The sequence below is a fragment of the Copidosoma floridanum genome, unplaced genomic scaffold (assembly GCF_036245765.1).
Source record: "Copidosoma floridanum isolate Cflo_tuat_1 unplaced genomic scaffold, Cflo_Japanese_pri ptg000004l, whole genome shotgun sequence".
Lineage (NCBI taxonomy): Eukaryota > Metazoa > Arthropoda > Insecta > Hymenoptera > Encyrtidae > Copidosoma > Copidosoma floridanum.
This window is the reverse complement of record NW_028321881.1, coordinates 36,507,275-36,530,012: the sequence shown is the minus strand read 5'-3', so window position 1 is coordinate 36,530,012 and position 22,738 is coordinate 36,507,275. Positions and strand designations below refer to the sequence as shown.

Below are 22,738 nucleotides of genomic sequence, written 5' to 3'. Positions count from 1 at the left end.
ATATCTAACCGTAGACAATAATTATTTATAATTATCTCAGTATGTCAGATGCTTTAGTACATGGCCCCTGAAAAAAAAAGATGCATTAGTGACTCAAATTCAGGAACCAGTAACTGGCCACCCCAGGCTAAATGTACATAACTTGAGATGGCCAACTACTAGTGCTCAACAAAAGTGAGGTTATGTACACACTTTTTGTACAAGTGCCTTAGTACTTAGCCACCATTTTTCAAATTTTTTTTTTTTAATACTGAACTAAAAAAACTAACTTCATTGCATTTTAAAGTAAATAATTGATAAATTTTTACCGTAATGTTAGCCTGGCACGGAAAAATATTAAAGTTAATTCTTATAATTCGTGAAATGGTGTTGATGGCTAGGTACAGGTCCCGGCCAGTAACTGATGCCTCTACCTTAATAAAAAAATAATAACAATAAAATAATTTGATAAAAAAATCATGTGCCTGTGAACATAAACGGTAAAAATTGGATAATTCTTTAAAAGTTAATAAGGTTTCTCCACTAAGTTTACCGTAGTTAATACTTCTATCGGTTATGTAATGTTGTTTCTTGCTTAAAATGTAGCATGTATGGGTTGTTTCTTACTATATGTAAGAATTCTAGCGCTTACTATTATTTTTGCTTGATTTTAATCTATATGTATTAACTCTAAGTTATTCTAGTATTTGACATTATGTCATTTAATCTTGATCCATATATATTAAAGTTATACTAGCATTTAATATTGCACCCCAGAGCAGCTGTTCCCAGTTAAACTTTTACTTTTATTAGTTTTTACGGTTTTTCCATTTCTATGTACACTGAAAAGAATTTCGTTTGCTTTTCATTTCTGGTCAGCATAGGCCAGCGTACATGTGCATGAATCATAGTTGGTCATTGTGCTGCAGCTGTGAGTAAACTTGCAGGTGATTCATCTCTTTTTAGATGCACGTTGGTCCTTGCTCAAAAATGCTTTTAAATCAATTTGGAGGATTCCGAAGGAATGAGGGGGAAAAAAAATTATTATTAATTGTAGTTTACCAGCATTACACTACTGTCAAACTAAATTGCTTGTTTTATCATTTTCTTATTTATATAATTCATTTTTTTTTCTTCGTAAATAATGCCAAATTGTGCGTTTGGTCACTGTTACAATGAAAAAGGAGAAGTTAAAAAAAAAAAATAAAAAAATAAGTAATTGTTTTACAAACTGTTTAATAATAATGTGCTTTGTATTTCCAGAGCTTTGCATGTAAACGTGGAAGCGCAATGAATGTGCTCTTTATTGCTCAATCAAAATATTTCGTTTTTGTTCAAAGAAAATTTTTATTGAAAAATTGGTGAAAAAAATGGGATATTTTTTGTGGATTTTCTCGTATATTCATAAGTTATAATTCATGATTATATCTTCTGTTCATCTTTAACAAACGAAAAATATGAAAAAAAAGTTTTTTTTCCAACTTAATGCTTATATCAAACAACACAACTGTTGATATACAAAATATGATATTACTAGGGGCTAGGGGATAGAAAGACATGTTCACATGTTGAGTGATTTTGAAAGAAAGTTATTGTAAATATTGTTTGTTGTATATTAAGCTTCCAAAAATATGTATGAGAGCAAAAATACAAGCATTTTTGGTGGTGCGTGATCAAGTTACACCTCTAAGATCCCACCTTATAATTTATGTTTATCACATCTGATTTCGAATAATTTGTAGAGCTGACGTAGGCGATCTTTTCAAAATTGTAAAAATAAAATGTATTTATAAAGACATTGGTAATGAGATGTTTATTCTATTTAATGTACTTTTGGCCTCTAGCTAAGTAAGTAACAACCAACTATGCACTATGATAGAATAAGATGTACACTTGTAATATGTAATAATGCTATAAGTCACAGTATCATTAGGTTTTCTTTGATGAATAATTGTTTGTTTTTACTTTAATAATTTTATGGTAAGTTTTCGCATAACTGTATTCTATAACTTAAAACTTATTTTCATATGCTTGGGAAAAATTTTAACAAATAAAAAAAACTTATTTTTCTAAATATATTCCGTAATTTCTCTAATTGCATACGAGTATTTATGTTCATTATAAAATTATAACATGAGGTACGTAAATAACAAAACGAAACATCTGTATCGAAAAATTAAGAATACATTCTATCATTGGTAAAATACCTGAATTACGGGATTCTCGCCTGGGCGATACACAACATTGTGAAGTGGTCGCTTTCTGCCCACGTAATTGACGCAGACAAATTCAAGGAGACTTGCATATATGAAGCACATACACACACCATCCCATACGTTCATGGCGGTGAGATTGGAGACGACTGGTAGTGTCGACCGGAAGCCATTGGATGTTGTGAAAAAATTTAGCATTGTCGTCACACCTAAAATATTAAAAGTTTGTAACGTATACGTCATCAAATATTAGTGATTCGGATTAAAACAGAAAAAAATAATAAAAAATAAAAAATAATAGGATATCAGAAATAAACTCATCAATGAATTAATGGAGAAAATACATCTCACCTATCATGACCCGTGCTGGAACTGCATTCCACTCTAACCAAAATGTGATGAACGAACTGGTAACAAGAATCACGCCAGGAATAAATACAGTCGTGAAATAGAAGGCTCTATCTCTCGTAAAAATGAGATCCACTTTAAGGCAGCTATAATTACCTAAATACGAAGTATAATTTTGATTAACATTTTCTGAAAACTCGCTTGATTTGTTTTCTTTATTATTCATACTATATTCGGTAAAAAATTGCAAGCTGCAAATTTGATATAAATACAGCTTGTATTTCAAGAGTAAAATTTCATTTATTTTACAAGTTGTACTAAACACATGCATTAATTGAAACAAATTTTTTTTTGTGAATTTTCAAGATAACTGTTAGAAAGTGTGGATGGTGTGTATTTTTGATTTCTCTATTGGTTTAGATGCGTACATGACATAAATTAAGACAAAAATCTGTTGTTCTTTGTAAAGATAAATTCTATTAGAAAAACTAATAACAATGCATTATCTTTAAGATTTATTTGTATTCATATTCGTTACATAGCACTTTTTGGAACAAAGTTCTTTATGTCGCGTACTGGGGGGGCTGGAATTTTAAAAACAACAGATTTGATGAAACGGAAGTGGTTTACCAGAAGTCTCTTCCTCCTAAGTTTTCCTCCTTACCACATCACCCTCACCATCAGTTCCCTACACATTTCTCCTCATCCCACCATATATATCTCCCAACTGTGCCACGCTATTCTCCTGCACACCTTAGCTCACCATTCCCCTTCACACTCCCAAGCAATTAATTTTTAAATGAATTTTAATTTTATTTTTCCACAATAATTTTTATTTGACTTTGAATTTTTTCTTTTACAATTCTAAACACAAAAGAATAAGAAAAAAAAAAACCATCCAATAAAGAGATTTGAACCCTTGACCTGCTGTAAACGAGTCATGTACCTTACCCACTCTGCTACAAGCGCTGCCAACTATAGGAAATCGGTTTTTTGTACTTATTGAGTGGTTCATAACTTATGTTACATTTTCATATGCTTTCACTGATAATACATTTAACTAATGATAAATTGTTTATTTAATTATTTTTTAAAACGAAGTTCTATATGTCACATGCTTGGGGGGCTGGAATCTTAAAAACAACAGATTTTCATAAAACGAAAGTCGCTTACTAGAAGTCTCTTGCTTCTAAAGAAAATTTTTTTTCTGAATAATAAATTAAAAAAAACAAAAAAATTTAATCAGCATTTATATGATTATGTAGATTAAATTGTATAAGGCACGTTATTAAACATTAAATATTCGTATTTTTTGCATTTGATGCATAAGACCGATTTTTTTTAAACCTGATGTCTTTTTGGCATTAGAATAATTCTAATAAATACTGTTACAAGGAAATTATTTTATAAATAAATAAATAAATTTTTAAAATAAACATATACAATAGAGTTGCAGAGCATATCAATGGTTTTTAAGAGCGCTTATTTTGAATTCAACAAACTAATTATGTTACAATGTCACATAATTATATAAATATAGTAATTTATCAAATCTATAAAATCAAAAAAAAGAAATGAAATCCAAAGACATTAAAAAATAAATGAAACGAAAAAAAAAAATTAAAAAAAGGAATGAAATAAACATACAGGAAATAAAATTTGAATAAATGAATGAAACAAAATGCATTTAAGAAAACAATAAGAAATGAAGAAAAAAACACATCAAATAATACAATGAAATGGAAAAAAAATTGAAATGAAAAATGGAATACAAAAAAAAGATTAAATAGAAAAATAAAAAAAAGTGAAATAAAGAAAATACAAAAAACATAAAAAAAAGTAATGAAATGAAACATTAAAAAAATAATAAAATGAAATATGAAGAAAAACAAGAAATGACTAAACAAAAAGAGAATGAAAAATAGAAGATTGAATAGAAAAATAAAAAAAGAAATGAAGTAAAGAAAATACTAAGAAAATGAAAAAAAGTAATGAAATTAAATATGAAAAAACAACAAAATAAAATATAAAAAAAAAAAAAAGGAAAAAAAGTAAGGAAATTGAATGAAAAAAAAAAAAATAATAAAACAAAAATAAAAACAAAAAATAAAATAAATGAAAAAAATATAAAGGAAATTAAAACAAGAAACCAGGGGGTATAAATGGGTCATGGGACCCACGGTACTGCATTCATGTAGTTCACTAAAACAAAAACTTGAAAAACGAATAAAAAAGAAAAAAAAACAATAGTTTAGTACTCACGATGGTTAAACTTCGTGAGTACGTCTTTCAAGATGTTTTTCGATACACATCTCATATTTTATTATTTTTTGGCACTCATCTCAATTTTGAAAAACTTTGTTCTTACCGTGGGTCCCATGACCCATTTATACCCCCTGGTTTGTTATTTTAATTTCCTTTATAATTTTAAAGAAAACGACTACTATCCTATGCCAAAAGACTCTTATTAGTTAAATAAATTAATTATTGAATATTCATAAAGCTCTTTATGTTTAAACATTGAAATACTTAATAATTAAAATTAAAACGTACTGAAGAATTTTCTCAACATTTGTTAATCTTGCAAATAGACACTTTACTATAAGTATTGTACTTAAGTAACTGTAGGAGTAGATTAGACGGTAGAAAATGAAGTTTGTGGGACAACAAGCTTACTAAAATTTTTATGGCTAAGAACAACATCAAGATCTAGACATATACTAAAGGAGAGCTGCATAGTCAGAGCAGGACCAAGTTGGTTAAAGTCAGTTGTGTCAAGTTTAAATTTTTCAGAATTAATGTTACTAATTACAAGTATGACTAACTGAATTGTATTACTTGAGAAACATATGGTAGCATGGTAAAATTTTTGTAATGAATCTTTCTATTTGGCTTTTAGAGAACTTTTATTATAATGCGATAACTTATCTTTGTAAAAGTGGTTTGTTACAAAGGCGGATTTTTTGCTACTTACAAGATTTATTTATCTGTAGTGGCTCTTATTTTGTGACTGGGAGTGAGCCGGCAAAAAGCGACAGATTTCAAACGACCGATATGCTACCTCGACTTCACTCAGTTACCACGGTAGTGGAACATATATATAGCTGCTATTGTTGCTGCTACTATTCTTTACTCTAGCATTTGGAACCAGCCATACAAGCTCGAAAGTGGTCGAGTTTTGCCATCTTAGACGGGGTGAAATCAGCAATTGACCGGGAAAATTAATCTGCCCGCAATTTTCTTTCACAATCTTGTTAAAAATGTGCTACTGCATGAGAAAGTACAGTTTGCCAGGCGGAAATGTGGTCAGAAATTTTTTACACAAATTTTTTTTAAACGATTTATAAAAATTAATTTTTTCAAGAAAAAAAAAATTCTCCTCATTCTTTGGCCCATTTCTAACAAAAAATCATTTAGGATGGATATACCTAAGCCCCATAGATTTCAAGTAAAAAATTCTTCAAGTTTAAAAAAACGCTTTTTTTGCGATATTTGATCACGTGTTACTCAGCTATTGGTGCATTATTTGTAACTAACCAGGGCTCAAATTTTACGTTAAAGCGTGCACTTTTGGATGAAGAAAGATTTATAAGAGTTAGCTGCTTGGCAAGAACGGTATTGTTGATCTAAGAATAGTCGTTTTTGTACCTACCATCCATGAATGCGTATACCTGAAGGAGAGGAAAATCAACAGGGAAAATTAATTTGCCTGCAATTTTTTTGCACCATTTTGTTTAAGGTGTGCTACTGTATGGGGAAGTCAAGTTTACCAGATGGAAATGCGGTCAGGAATTGTTTCAACAGTTTTTCTTCTAACAAATTACAAAAAATCAATAAATTCGTAGGAGAAAATTTTTTTTTGTACTGCTGTGACCTAAATGAAAAAAAAATTTCTTAACACATTTTTCTCTAAAGTTAATAAATTTTAATTGAAAAACTCTTGAAATTACAAAAAACACGGACTTTTCTATTTGTAGGTTTCTAAAGCGGTATCATAGAAATGTTTTTTAATGTACAAAAAACTTGAACGTCTTCTTTAAAGCTTAAAATACAATATACAATCAATACAATTTCTCATTATTCACCCCAAAAATTTTTTCTCAATTTTAAATATGTCTTACGCGCGATTGCTTGCCAGCCAAAAGCTATTCGTGTATCTACTTATGCAACATTTATATTTATAAGCATGTTGAATAAATTTATTAATTTTTTATCTATTTAGATGATTGTCAGTGTGTACACAACCATTTCAATCGTTTTGGTCACAGCAGTGCAAAAAGAATTTTTTCCTACGAATTTATTGATTTTTTGTAATTTGTTAGAAAAAAAATTGTTTAAACAATTTCTGACCGCATTTCCACCTAGCAAACTGTACTTCCCCGTACAGTAGCACATCTTAAATAAGAAAGTGCAAAAAAATTGCGGGTGGATTAATTTTCCCTGTTGATTTTCCTCTCTTTCAGGTATACGTATTCATGGATGGTAGGTACAAAAACGACTATGCTTAGATCAACAATACTGTTCTTGCCAAGCAGCTAACTCTTATAAATCTTCCTTTATTTAAAAGTGCACGCTTTAAGGTCAAATTTTAGCCCTGGTTAGTTACAAATAATGCACCAATAGCTGAGTAACACGTGATCAAATATCGCAAAAGACGCGTTTTTTTAAATTTGAGAAATTTTTTACTCGAAATCTATGGGGTTTAGGTATATGCATCCCAATTAATTTTTTGTTAGGAATGGGCCAAAGAATAAGGAGAAATTTTATTTCTCAAAAAAAATAATTTTTATAAATTGTTTAAAAAAAATTTGTGTAATCAATTTCTGACCACATTTCCGCCTGGCAAACTGTACTTTCCCATGCAGTAGCACATTTTTAACAAGATTGTGTAAGAAAATTGCGGGCGAATCAATTTTCCCGGTCGATTGCTGATTTCGCCCCGTCTATCTTGAAGGCCTATCGACGACTTGGTAATCTTCATATACTACAACGTCGTACACTATACTTATATAAGTATGCGGCTGTATGTGCAAGTACATAGTTACATGTGTAAGTGTACGTGTTTGTACAACGCAATCTTACAGCTTTGATTATGTTTCTTCGATACAACTAATAATTAATAGGTTGATATTTTTACTTCATTACTTATTTTCTTCCAGTAAATAATATACAGTCCCATAGTTTACAATAAATTGTTGCATTTTTTTCCTGGACATAAATATGTGTTACTCTACGCAATCTAGCATATTTCAAAGGTTAAAAAGAACAAACGCTTAAAGCGGATTTTAAATTGTTTAAACATGTTTTTGTATTGTCTGTGACCGAAATAAACTAAAATTTGTTAGGACCTGCTAGATCTGCACAAAAAAAATTTTATGATAACTTTCTTATTTCATTTAAGGGCAGTCCAGGGAAACTTAAAGTTTTTTACTTTATTAATAAAATTGATGTAATTTTTTAGCCTTTTAACATTCTTTATTAAATAACTACCTATTTTATGAGACAATAAGGAGTTGACGCACATTCTTGAAATTTCAAAGAATAACTCAATGGAAGACTCCGTGAGGTTCGTAAAAATTAGATAAGATAGACTAGATTAGATAAGATTAGTTAGGTAAGATCAGATGTTAAAAGAACGACATATAATTTGATTTTCCGTCTTTCATTTCCAAATCTTAATTGTAATGTATGCGCGCGGTAGTTGTAGGGACGCAAGGTGAACGAAGCGAGCGAGTATGTTTGCGTGGCGCTGATGCGTGTGGGTGAGAGAGACCGTGTATGCCAAATGATCAAGCGGGACAGGCAGTACGCATCGACGAGAGGTTGAATGTAGTCAAACAATAAAGGACACATGAATCTATACAGTATCGTCTTATTTTCTTTTCTTCGAATCCCGCACCACGGCGAATTACCCACACAGAATAACTGGCGACGACGACGAACAGCGGTTTTTAAGGTGAATTTTAACGCGACGAGCGATCGAGAATTCGTACAGAAAGTGAAAAGTGGACAACGCAAAAGGAAGCCACGAATGATGAATTCGAGGTTCGTGTAACGCGTGAGACTGTATTCGAATACGTATTCGAGTCGCGAAGAGTGTCAAATGAGCGACGAACGGCATAAAACTGTGTAACAAACAGTACAAAAAAGTCAATGAGTGACAGTGAATCAACCGATGAAAAAATCGGAAGCTGAGCAGCATAAGCCAAGGGATACACAATTGACCTTGAGCGAGGTATATCAACTGCGCAAAGCTGAAATCCTCGTACAACTCGAGCTACGACGAGTAGAAGTCGACGAGACAAGTTCAAGAGACAGTTTAAGGGAGCAATTGACCACGAACGTCGGAACTCTTCAACAAGCAGCAGTTACAGCGACACAGAAGAAATGGCGTCGGATTCCAAACTGTTTTTCAAAGAATCAGACGATTGGGAGGCGTTTGCGGAGCACCTGAAATTTCATTTTTACGCGAAAAAAACCACGCAAGCCGAGATGAAAAGAGCAGAGTTGTTAACGCACGTCGACGAAGCAACATATAAACTCGTGAAGGCACTCTGCGCACCAAGTAAGCCGTCGAAAAAGACGTACGACGAGCTTGTTCAACTTCTTACAAAGCGTCTTAAACCAAGATCTTCAGAACTAATGGACCGCTGCAAATTCAACCGAACAAAACAGAAGCCAGGTGAATCGGTGGCTGAATTCGCCACAAGATTAAGACAACTAGCCAACAATTGTAATTTCAATTCTACTTGGGATAAAGCCATGCAGGTTCAATTCGCGATGGGCATTCGAGACGAAGCAACGAGATTCGAATTTTTCAAGGGCAAAAACATAACATTCGACGTAGCTCTTGGAGAAGCCTTGGCGCGAGAAGAAGCAAAACAAAACATCGCAGGAGCAGCACAGGCACTGACTAGTAAAACCGATGAACAGGATAGTTACGCCATAGGCAATGGTAAACAAACCCGAAACCGATTCCAGTATTCGAGAAACAAACAACAAGAAAACCAACATCGACCTTCGGAACGCAAGTGTTATTGCTGTGGGAAATCAGGTCACGAGACAAACTCGTGTAACTACCGAGATAGTGTGTACAGGAGAGCACTCGATGCCTGGAAAAAGAGAAAGTGAAATATCGCATCGTCAGCTGTGTTGTTAAAGCGCAGTTGCGTAACGTTGTTATCCTTGATTCAAGTCCACCATCGGGATCGAAAATCGTGAGCCCGAATGTTTCAAGAACAAATTATGTCAAAACAATCCCATCGAACTTCATCGATCATCGTCATTGTCGGTACCACCTATACCACAACCGGCGTTGTGACTTCTGCCATAAGAAAGGACATCTCGAGCAAGCTTGCATAAAAAAGAAAAAACTATCCAACAAATTTTTGGAAGAACGCAGAAGCACGTCTGAGAGTGACGCCAGCGAACAAGGCATCGAGAGCAGCTCATCGCGTAGCAGCAATTTCATCGAATTCCACAACATCAGCACAGCAGTTAATATAAACGATTGTAATGTGATATGCGGCTGACCCGGTATTGTTCGATGTTAAAATTAACGGTAAAACAGTCGCGATGGAACTTGATTCGGGCACGTACTATAGCGAGATGTCCAAGGGTTTTGTAAATAAAACGTTTCAAGATCTTAAAATCAGTAGATCAGAAACGAATTTGATTTCGTATGATAATAAAGCGATGGAACCGCGAGGCAGACTAAATAATTCATCAGTTACGTTTAACGATAAAACCAAGAAATTGAGTTGTTTGATTTTAAAAGGTAATAAAGATCCGCTAATCGAAAGACAGTGGCTCTCAATTTTTGGGTTTTGGCCGTTGGAGCGATTGTTACAAGCAGACGTTATTGCTAAAAATAAACACGGCGTGTATAACATGCAAGTCAAAGGTGTGCGCGAGAAATTACTAAATGAATTTAAAACTCTCATCAGCGAAACACTAGGTATATTTAATAAACGTGAAATCAAAATACACGTGAAACCTAATGTAAAGCCGGTAGCGCTTGGAGGAAGGCATTTGCCGTACGCGTTGAGACCCAAGGTCGAGCAAGAATTTAATCGATTAATTAAATTGGGAAATCTGGAGAAAGTCAAGTCAAGTAAATGGGCAACGCTGATCGTTCCAATACAAAAGAGCAACGGTAACGTCAGGATCTGCGGCGATTTCAAGGTAACCGTGAATCCTCACATACAAATAACGAAGCGATCGTTAGCAAAAATTGACGACATATTTACAGTGAAGCAAAGTGGAATAACCTTTTCACAGTTAGACTTACCTCATGCTTACATGTAGCGTCCGCTGGAAAAAGAGTCGCGTAAATATTTAACTGTTACTACACACGTCGGCCTTTTCCAATACACGCGCATGACAGAAGGCATCAGCATTGCTCCAAGCGAATTCACACAAATCATGACAGAGTGTTTGCAAGGTATTCCAAACGTCATAAATTACATGGATAATATTTACGTAACTGGTAAAACAAACGAAGAGCACTTTGAGAACCTGCGAACGGTCTGTCAGAGACTAACAGAACGCGGACTTCGCCTGAATAAGGATAAATGCGATTTTATGAAAAATCGCATAGAAATATTAGGATTCGTAAAAGACGGAGACGGTCTACACAAGGCAAAATCAAAGGTTGTCGCGATGTACAAAGCACTGCGTTTCGAAAACACCAAACAACTGAAATTATTCCTGGGGTTAATTAACTTTTACGGAAGATTTTTAGATAAAAAATCAGCAAAACTGAAACCACTATTTGATTGTGCGAAAAATGAAAAATTCGAGTGGACCAAGGAATGCGACGACGCTTTTTGGTGGGTAAAAAACGAAATAATTTCGCCAAAAGTTCTTGCTTATTATGACCCTAACGAAGAATTAATATTAACGTGCGACGCGTCTCACTACGGATTATCAGCGATACTAATGCATAGATACAAGGATGGCACAGAAAAGCCAATCGCATTCGCGTCGAAGAGGATTCAGGACAAGGAATTAAATAGAGCCATAAACGATGAAGAAGCGGCAGCTATTGTATTCGGATTAAAAAAATTTTAAAGTTTTGTATTTGGTCGAAAAGTGACCTTGCGCACGGATCATAAGCCGCTTGAATTCATTTTCAGTCCTAAAAAAGGCATTCCTCTAACGGCAGCTTCGAGACTGCAGCGTTGGGCGATTTTCTTGTCGTGATTCTCTTACGAAATCGAATGGATTGAGTCAAGCGAGAACGCGAACTGCGACGCATTATCGCAATTACCAATTGAAGACAGTACCGAGATATTCGAAAATAGTCACTCGCAATTGCATTTCACTAGAGATGAAGCGAAAACTTTGAAACATGATTTGATTGTAAATGAAACAAAGTGAGATGCAACACTATCGCGCATAATAAAATTCTGTATTTTCGGCTGGCCCAAAGACAATAAAGATCTGTCAGATACCGAGAAAAAATATTTTTCCGAGCAAACCGAGTTATCGGTAGAAGGGGATTGCCTTTTCTGGGGTTACCGTATAGTAATTCCAGAAAGCCTACGCCATAACATACTGAACTATCTTTATCTGTCACACATGGGCATTGTCAAAATAAAAGCGATAGCGCGCTCATACGTGTGGTGGCCAGGAATTGACGCCGACATCGAAGATATCGTGAATTTCTGTAACACGTGCTCTGTAAACAGAAAAACTCCGCCACACGCGCTGCTTACGCCATGGCCATGGCCAGAAAGAGCTTGGCAGAGAGTGCACTGCGATTTTTGGGGAAGTTTCATGGAGACATGTACTTAGTAGTAGTAGACTCTTTCTCAAAGTGGCCAGAGGTAATTAACTTTAAGCAAGATACCAGAGCATGTAAGCTAATTCAGGTATTCGAAATGCTGTACGCGAGACACGGCCTATTCGAGCATTTAGTGTCAGACAACTGTTGGCAATTCGCGAGTACAGAATTCTGTGAGTTTTTGCAAAGAAACGGAGTGAAACACAGTTTTTCTCCACCCTATCATTCGGCAACAAATGGGGCCGCGGAGAACTTTGTCGGAACATTTAAAAAAGGAGTCTCAAAAATTATAAAAGGGGGAAAGAAGGTAGACACAGTGGTTTACGAATTCTTATACGATTATCGCAGCGCGCCGCATATCACGACCGGAAAATCACCGGCACAATTATTGTACGGGCGTGAACTCAGGACCCGATTCAATTTGTTACGCCCAAACTTACGCTCCAAGGTCGAGGAAAAACAAAAGGCGCAGATTACAGGCCAACCACACTCGCGTAAAATAAATGTTCATGAAGGCGATTCGGTCTGGATAGACAATCACGGAAAATCGGGTAAAAAGCGCGTAAAGGGCGAGATTGTCAAGCAGTTGTCACCGTCGACGAATCAAGTCAAAACCGAGTCTGGCAATGTATTCAAGCATCACATCGAACAGTTAGTAAAACCTCTGCGTCGTTCCGAGCGCATTGCTCAGAGACAGCGTATTTAAAACAAAGGAGAAATTGTAATGCATGCTTACGGTAGTTGTAAAGACGCGAGGTAAACGAAGCGAACGAGTATGTGTGCGCGGCGCTGATGCGTGTGGGTGGGAGAGACCGTGTATGCCGAATGATCAAGCGGGACAGGCAGTACGCATTGACAAGAGGTTGAATGTATTTAAACAATAAAGGACACATTAATCTATACAGTATCGTCTTATTTTCCTTTCCTCGAATCCCGAACCATGGCGAATTACCCATACAGAACATTAATTAATCTTACTGAAATCAGAATTTATATATTTTTTAAAGCATCAAGAATGTTGGAAAACTCTTATGTTCTTAATAAATTGCATCAAAGAAGGTTATTTTAAAAATAATATCACTTCTTGCTGATTTATCCCATTAGTTGACATTAGTTGTATCAGCTTCCTACCCTACCGATCTGTAACTGATCAATTTAACATACTATAATTAAGTTTTTCTGCTTATTTTTATGCAAACGAAAGTGTTGACGCACACTCTTTTTATATCATAAAACAATTTAAAATTAATTTTAGTACAATCCCACGTAGTTTGAGGCAGAAAGGCAAAAAATCCGATCATTTATAATTGGTTTGACATCGGATTTCACGTCTTTCTGATCCAATTTTTAATCAATCTCGCTGAGTATACAGGTTTAAATTGTTCTTAGAAATGTCAAGAATATGCGCCAATTTTTTATTTTTTCATAAAATAGCTAGTTATTTGATAAATAATGTTATAAGGCTAAATAATAATATTTGTCTTATCGAAAAGGTAGTAGACTTTAATTTTCTCTAAACTGCCCATAAGAAAAATAGGAGCGTTATGGACTCTTAAAAAATCTTATGTGAACTGGGACGAGGGCTCTGTCCATGAAAATTTGACTTCATTCTCATATTTATGTTAGGTACACAGTATTACTATGCGTAAAAGTCACTATTTACATCGATAGTATAACATTAAACAAAGATACACAGTGTTACGGACTCTTAGTAAAGACAGGAGCATTACGGGTCCTCATAAATTCATCGAAAAATAGAGATTGTAACGCATCAAATGAAAATTAAACCTTGCCACTGCATCTATATCATGTACAAAATAGCTATATTTTAACTTGGCATCTTTCAAGTCAATGATCCAACTCCTTGCAGAAATACATGTGAAATTAGAAAATCAGAAAAAATGCTGCATTATCCTCAACCTCTGTCGAATACAAAATGCTTAAACTGAACTGATAAAGTTAAAGTACGTTCATTTGAGAGAACATTTTCCTTTAAAAATGTTAAATTGGTCGGATTTCTGTCTCACTACTTAAATACCATCTAAGTCTCGAAAACGTTTTTTAATTTTCTAAAATACGTGAAAATAATGCTTATGTGTTAGATGTATATTTGGCGCTCGTAACTAAATTCTAACGCATGCGCAATAGCAAGAAGACGAGACGCCGTGACGCTGCACTTCAGCGTCTGATACCTATAGTTTACTCACTCTCGCGCGGTCAGTCAGTCAGTCGATACGCACTCCCTACTTTTCGTATTTTCCTTTTGATTTAATCTTGCTTTATTTCAGTTCAGCTTACGATTGTATCCTTGATTGCATAAACTCAAGATAGCATACACTGAAGATAGTGAGAATAAACGTAACCGTGTTTTATAATACAAACGACAGTGTTGTACATTTTATTGCCCGATCACATACCCACACATCCATACTGCTAACAGGTTATGGGCCTTAAAGGTGTAGTGTGGTTGTATATTCAAGACCTCCGCTAGCCACCATTTTTTTCTCTGTGATCGAGCCCATCTCGCGTTTGCTCGCACTTTTTTTTGCCCTCTGCGTTTTCTTGCGTCCCTTTTCTTACAGGCCATCGACGAGGCGGCGTAGAGATTGACATCAGCCACTGGTAAGGCCGAGCAGATCGGGGAGGTGACAGCTGGTGGGGTGAGAGGGATTGTGAGAAATTTACGAAAGAAAGAAAGGAAGTAGCTGATAATGATGCTTATGATGTCTTTGTCGGTCATTATGTTGACATAGTGTGTTTTGTTTTTCGATGGTTTGAAACCGAAATTGCATAAGAGTGGTAATAATATGTGTTGTAGATGTGATGGGTATGACAGTGGATAAGATTTGTGAAGCGTTTTATAAAGCTAGTACTCTGTAATTCTCAAGGGTCAAGAGTCCGCACGTGTTTTTCCTCGCATGTGGCAGGCTTGCATTGGGATACGAGGATTTTTATTTGGCTGCTACAGCTATAGCTACCGCTCAGGGGAACGCTCCAAAGCGGGGAGAGGGACTTTCGTTTCAGCCATGATATGCGTTTAGTCAAACCGGGCGTATACATTCCTTTCAGTAGGCTTGGTAGCTGATGGCATGCGTGGAGCGGCCATCTTAGATGAACTTGTTTACTTTTCCAAGTCCCCGTACAGTGCGGCCTCGATCCTCTCCGTAGATTTTCACGCTCAGACTAGAGTTAAATGAGGACTCAAACCAAAATCCAGAAATTTAAAATTTCTAATTTTATTATAATGCGCGTCAGCACAACGTAATAACAGGCATACGATTGTGCTCAATCGCATTGGAATAGTGCTGCTATTGTGTATGACTATAGACATGTTACGTTTGCGTGTTTAAGTCATTTGATGTATCCCGTCCCGTGAGTAGTGCGCATGCATTGAGTTCATGTGTGCGTGCTTGCTTATGTTTCCCGGTGACACAAATGGGGTTGAAATGGTCACTGGAAAGTAATATATATAACTTGATCTGAGTTATAGGAGATATAAGTGATGATTACGGTACAGGAGATCAGTTTAACTTAATGGAAAAACGTGGAGGTATAATTTACACTATTCCTTAACACAAGCATCACATTCCAGTTAAAGGTTCTTTAGATTGATTAAAGATAGAAGATTTGAATACAATAAGTCACGTGCAAACAAAATTTAAGATAGACATAAACAAAGGGAACCTTTAACAAGATAACAAACTAAAGATTTGAGAGATAGAAAACTAAATTTGATTAATGCCTCATCTAAAGACAAGAATAAATATTTGAGAGATAGAAAAATAAATTTGATTGATACCTCATCTAAAGATAAGAATAAAGATTTGAGAGATAAAAAAATAAATTTGATTAAAATCTCATCTAAAGACAAGAATAAAGATTTGAGCGATAGAAGAATAAATTTGATCCATACCTTATCAAAATAGCAAATTAATGATATAAAAATGGAAAGATAGTTTTGATGATACCTCAACTAAAAATAGCAAAGATTTGAAAATAGAAAGATAGACTTGAGTGATACAAGATTATTTTAACAGGAAAGCAAATTAAAGCTTTGAAAAATAGAAAGATAGACTTGATTGATACAAGATTATTTTATCAAGAAAGCAAATTAAAGCTCTGCAAAATAGAAAGGTAGATTTAATTAATACATGATTATTCTAACAAGATAGCACATTAAATATTTAAAAAAAAAAGAAAAAAAAATATAGATTTGATTTTGATCAGTTAGGCCTGAATAAGTAATAGAAAATAAAAAAAAAAAAAAAAAAAAAAAAAATAAAAAAAAAAAAAAAGATTTGATTAATACGAAAACTTTACATAGCATGTTAAAGATCTGAACGATAGACAAGATAATTTAAAGAAACAGATAGATAATTTGCACAAGAAAATGGCAGGCAGAAATAATGATCTTGAAATAGAATTGACTAAAGGAGCCAGGAGCCCACAAGAAAGATATTTAGGGGATTCAAAAGTTGACTAAAGATAGAGAGCAGACTTTAAATTCAACAATGGATAGATTATTCATAGATTATTAAAACAGAGTATTTTTTTTAATTATCCTACGGTAATAGTGCAAAAATTAATGACATGAAAAGAAGTGATATACAGATGAAGGCGTATCAAATATACAACGAAATTCACACTGTTAAATTTGATCCCGCAAAAAAAAGTGATATTAAATTTTGCGAATTCCTCGAAAAATTAAGATGGATTTTGAATGGATTTTAATAGATTTCAAACTTGTTAGTAAAACTTAGAGTTTTTTTGAAGATAAGAAAAGAGATGACTTTTACCATAAGATTGTCAACAAAGTACCAGATGTAAAAATTGCAGATTCTAATAAAATGTTCAAAAGTGAGAATGGCTTGTCCTATTAATATTTAAGTCAAGTGTAAAGAAGGTTAAAGTAATGTAGAATTGCTTAGATTTAATGCATCGAGTAGTATGTTTGTTGTTGGACCCGAAACTTTGCTCTCCACGCGCACGGAGGAAGCCAAAAATTTATGACAGAAAATTGGTTAAATGCGCAAATAAAAATTTCTCCGTAAACTTGAGAGCGGAGGGAGAAAGGTGGGTTTCGGGTAGTTATAACAAAAACAAAATGGTCCTAGATATAGTGATATACGCCAAAATGCTCGCTGGAAACTTGCTGTCGCTTCGTCAGCTTGTTAATAGGTACATATGTATCTATTTAGATAACCTTAAGATAGATATGTTTGACCCACAATCTAACGAGATGTTAATTTCCGATGCCTACAGAGTCTTCATTGAATAGTGAAACTAGTGCAAGATGGTCAGAGTACAAGCAACAACAAGAAATGTAAAGAAATTATAGATTGCTTAATGATAGAATGTGTCTCTGCGGCAATGGCTGAGAAGATTCAGGAAGTCAGTACCAATTATAGTAAGAGCTGACCTATAATCCCAAACAATGGATCTAAAAACAATTGTTTAGATACCGCTCCACAAAATAAGTCTGAGAAAACCATTAAAGATAGAAAAATTGATGATAGTTAAGAACTAATGATCGGTGAGATTTCAGAGGCTCAAAGTCCCTTTATATGAAGGTATAAAATACTTAAAAGAAATAGCAGAGCCATGCTCTAAAACGCAAGATTCAGGCATTTATTGTTGGAATATCTTAAGGATTGCAGAAAAAGTTTTTGGACAGTAAAGATTTAAATAAGTCTGTGTTCGATCACTTCATTGCATTATGCAAGGTGTGTCATATTGCTAAAATTTAAAGAATGCCTTTGAACACAAGAAGAGAGAGAGCATCGAAACAACTCATCCTAAAAGATACAAATTTATGATAGTGTCCACAGACGACTACTTAGTATTGACGATGGCATACCCTGTGAAAGTGAAAAGTAAAGCAAGAAATTTTATGGACAAATTTGCGACCAGCGCACAAAATCTACTGGACTTTAATGCAAAGATGTGCTATTACAAAACTGACTAAGGCACAGAGTTTGCAGGAGGTCGAATGGTGGAAATTCTCTAAAGATTGGGAGCTGAGTCTCAACTGGTTTCTCCAGATAATCTTCAATACAATGGCGTTTCAGAACGAATCAATCGCACACCACACCTGTCCAATAAAATAACAGCTCCCTTAGGAAATTTTACCCCAAACCTAAAGATAAAAATAAATTAAATAAGATTTGGTCGTGTGGCCTTTATTAAGATACACAGGAGCACTGAAACCAAATACAGCCTACAAGGTATACGAGTAGTACTAATTGGCTATACTACTACCGGCTACATTTTTCTAAGCCCAGAGGATGCAAATTTTATGAGGTTCCGGGTGTAAGATTTCATGAAAGACTGGTATTTAGAAATGTCTGGGGAAGTGATAAAAAAGCAAACTGAAATAATCATAAGACAGACATTAAATGAGATGAATGGTTCATTAAGTTTAGTAAAGATAGTCTTGAAGTATTATTAGAAATGGAGGGAGAACAATGAGTCAAGATAAAATGAGGACAACCGAGGAAGAATGAAGAGCTTGTTCAAGAAAACTTCAAAGCAATTTACGAAGAATTGGAGTCGATGCATAAAATCAAGTATGGAAAATTGTTGATAGACCAACTATGAATGTTAAAGGAAGCAAGCCAAACATCTTAGATTTCAGACGAGTCCTAAAGAAGAAGGTAGACGAAGATGGGAACCACGACATTTAAAGTAAGGTTGGTGATTCGTGGGTTTAAAGATAGGAATAAGTACGACTTGCAAGGAAGTTATGCCCCTGTATCTGGGTTGGCTCTTGCAAGATCGGTTATATCAACTTTTAATTAATTTATTCTAGAAACTTGTCTGCTGGATGTCAAGACAGCATTCATGAATGCTTTAATCAAGAAAGAAATAAATATAGTGTTTCTTGAAGGTCTGCTCGACGAAGATTAACTTAAGAAAACTAAAGTATGTAATCTAGGAAAAGCCCTTTATAGACTCAAGATCAGCTTGAAGAAATGGATCGAGTGTCTTCATGTGGCTGCACTGAAACTAGTATCACAAACGCACACCAGTGAAACTTGCCTTTACGCATGGAATGAAAAAGTTAGGCTTTTAATCTTGATTCCATATTAAGATGATATCATGATAGCAAGAAATTGGTAAGTCAACCAAAAAAAATTAAGATTGGTCTGCAGTCTGACTTTGAGATATCAGATCTTGGCGAGGTTCGCACTTTCCTAGTTATCACAGTAACAAGAGATAGAAAACACAATTCAATTTCACTTACGCAAACACCATACTTCGACAAAAATCTGGAAAGGTTTGGATTTACTGATTCAAAACCACAAAGAACACCAATGTCGATAAATCAAGCCCTGAATCGGCAAAGAAAAGACAGATAAGAATCGGAAGAAACTGGAGAACTAAACAAAACTAAAACTGAAGAAAATGTACCTTACAGAAAAGCAGTTGAAAGCTTGCTGTATCTGGCTAACACAGTCAGACCAGACATCTCGCACTCTGTGAATGTATTAAGCAGACACCAAATCTGCCCAACTGATGACTAGAGAATGGTAAAACGAGTTCTTTGATATCTGTAACACACCAGAACTCTGGGATTAACCTACAGAGGCCAGAAAAATTAGCTGGAAGTCTTTTCAGATGCGAGTTTGGCAGACTGTAAAGGCTCAATTACGACAGGTGGATACCTCATAAGATTGTATTGCGATACAGTCGCTTGGAAGACGAGAAAACCGAGTTACGTTGCAATCTCAACCTGTGAGACAGAATACGTGGCGATGTGTGATGCAAGGCAGGAGCTGATTGGATTGGAACACTCAATCAGCTTAATACTGTCATACATTCTGTTGCCTGCGGACCTTTGGTGTGACAACAAAGCCGCCGGAGCAAGTGCTAGTATAGATGTTGGCAAAAGACTGAGACACATGACCGAGATCAAGGCTCACTACGTTAAGGAATGTGTATCCAGAGGAAAAATAATCGTTAAATGGATTCTATTCAAGGAACAACTAGCAGACATTTTTACAAAACCCCTGCCGTTTGAACTGTAAGAAAGACTAATGAAAGAAATTTTGAATGTTAATCAGTGTAAATTGCATGATAATTAAACTTGAATTTGAGATAGTAAAATTAATAAATTGATAATAGATTGATAATGATAGTAGACATGCCGATTAATGTATGTCTCTTTCTTTTAATTCTTACAAACTCGAAATAAATTTTTGTCCTGTAAAAAATTTTCGTTAACTTCAAAAAATCCTATGTGAAATTATACTTTATCTCGTTAATTCAAATTTGTTGTAATTGAAAAAATCACTTTTTCTGTAATTATCTATCCAAAAGCTTCTATAATTCGAAGCAATAAGGTAGAAGCCCCTGTAACTTGGAATGTGATAGTATAAATATAAGTATGGTTAGGTACAAGAAATCGTTAGTACTGACATTTTAATCATCATGATGTCAAGTCCTCAAAGAAAATAAAAGTGCTTAAGTATTCCTCAAAAACTGAAAGTTATCCAAGCTGTTGAGTGTAACAGGAAGAGCAAAAAAGAGGTAGCAAAAGAATTAGATATGCCTAGTATCCTTGTAAAATATTGTCGACTATTCTGAAAAATAGGAATAAAATTCTTCAAAAATTTTAAAACGGTAACGGTTCACACACAAAAAAAAAGGAAACCTAGCATAGAGAAAACTACAGTTAAATGGTTAAACCAATGCCTCGATAACAATGCTAGAATATCAGGGCCGATTTTTTTTTGCAAGAAAAAATCGAGCAAAAAGCCTCAAGCTTAGGATGTAAGGAATTTAAATTTAGTAATGACTGATTGCACAGATTTAAGCAAACGCACATTATTATTTTCCATGAAGTCTGTGGGGAGAGTGCCAACGTTAACAATTGGGATTGGGAACCTAGTGGTTGCAACTTCTGTTGGTGAGTTTAGAAGCAGCGTGAGAAGGCTTTTTGGCAGGCTCAAGATTCAGTCATTACACCAAAGTGTGACTAATTTATTCCTTATCAAGATTAATTAATTGTTGTGACAGTGTATGAAATAAGTAGTTTATTGAAAGTGTATCTTGAACATTGCTGTAACATTGTTGACAAAGTAACTGACTCACCAATTTTTATTCCTCTTAAATTTTAAAATGTTTAAACTGGCATATACAAGCAAGAGGGACTGTGTAGTGCATTTTTAAAAATACGTATTAAATTATATTATATTATACACTTGTTGTAAAATAAAAAAGCTGCCTGAATATGCTTGCATTTTTCACTTAATCCGCCTTGCAAGTACATATCATATGTAAAATTTGACCACACTTATTCATTGCTCCAACAATTTTAAGAGGCTCATCTTTAGTATTAACTGTTTTTGAACAAAACCCCACAATTGAACAAAAAGTCTTTTGTGACATGTTACATGGCCAGTATGTAATAAGAATTCCCCTTTCATAGAATTTCTGCTAGCTGGTATGCAATTTCTAATCTTGCATATTTTGTTGATTGTTAAATACATTTTTGCTAATTAATAAATTTAATTAGTATTTTTTTTAATTAACCACACAGTTCCTATTGAATGTGTATACCAGTGTAAACATTTTAAAATTTAAGAGGAATTAAAATTGGTGAGTCAGTTACTTTGTCAACAATGTTACAGCAATGTTCAAGATACACTTTCAATAAACTACTTATTTCATACACTGTCACAACAATTAATTAATCTTGATAAGGAATGAATTAGTTACACTTTGGAGTAATGACTGAGTCTTGAGCCTGTCAAAAAGCCTTCTCTCGCTGCTTTCAAACTCACCAACAGATGTCACGATCACTAGGTTGCCGATCCCATTGACACATGTGCTGATTTATTACAGAGACTACAATCAATGACAAAAGATTAATTAATCATAGACTAATCATATTCTTGATATGTTGTTTAAAAAATCTAAATGTCAAAAAAAATATCTGATCATTTTTTAAATAATAATTGAATCGCAATAAATACAAAGCTTTTAACCTCTCCAACTCGAAGCATATTTCATTCAGCCTCTTTACCTTGAATAGTTTTTTAACTGGAATTACTTGCTTACTCAAATAATTTATCAGTCCCATCAAATTTGATTTAACGAGGTTTTACTGTATATATGCATACTATGTGAGTAAAACTATACTATAACTGCATTCTATATGAGTAAAACAGGTTTTACTCAAAAACTGCCCTTCCCTTCGGCACGATAATGTGTAAGTTAACTGCTTCACACCTTTAATCCTGATACAATGGGAGTTATAAGTCCACTTCTTTTCCGACGAGACATAAATTTATTTTTCTATTAATTGTTAATAATTTGAAATTTACAATAGCTTACCCCATGAATAACAAAAGCAATACAGGTAAGTGCTTACAAAATTTCATTAAGAGCTGCAAAAATCTGTTAAGAT

The 22,738-nt window shown here is 34.3% G+C and overlaps 1 protein-coding gene across 1 annotated transcript in view; it reads right to left on the bottom strand.

The window, feature by feature from the left end:
* Window positions 1-22,738, bottom strand: part of pHCl-1 (pH-sensitive chloride channel 1) — a 669,372-nt gene that overhangs the window by 231,469 nt on the left and 415,165 nt on the right. The window contains exons 9-10 of the mRNA XM_089598057.1: window positions 2,544-2,696; window positions 2,187-2,401 (exon numbers count right to left, since the gene is read on the bottom strand). Of these exons, the coding sequence (XP_089454183.1) occupies window positions 2,187-2,401; window positions 2,544-2,696 (368 nt within the window). The remainder of the gene's footprint in view (window positions 1-2,186; window positions 2,402-2,543; window positions 2,697-22,738) is intronic.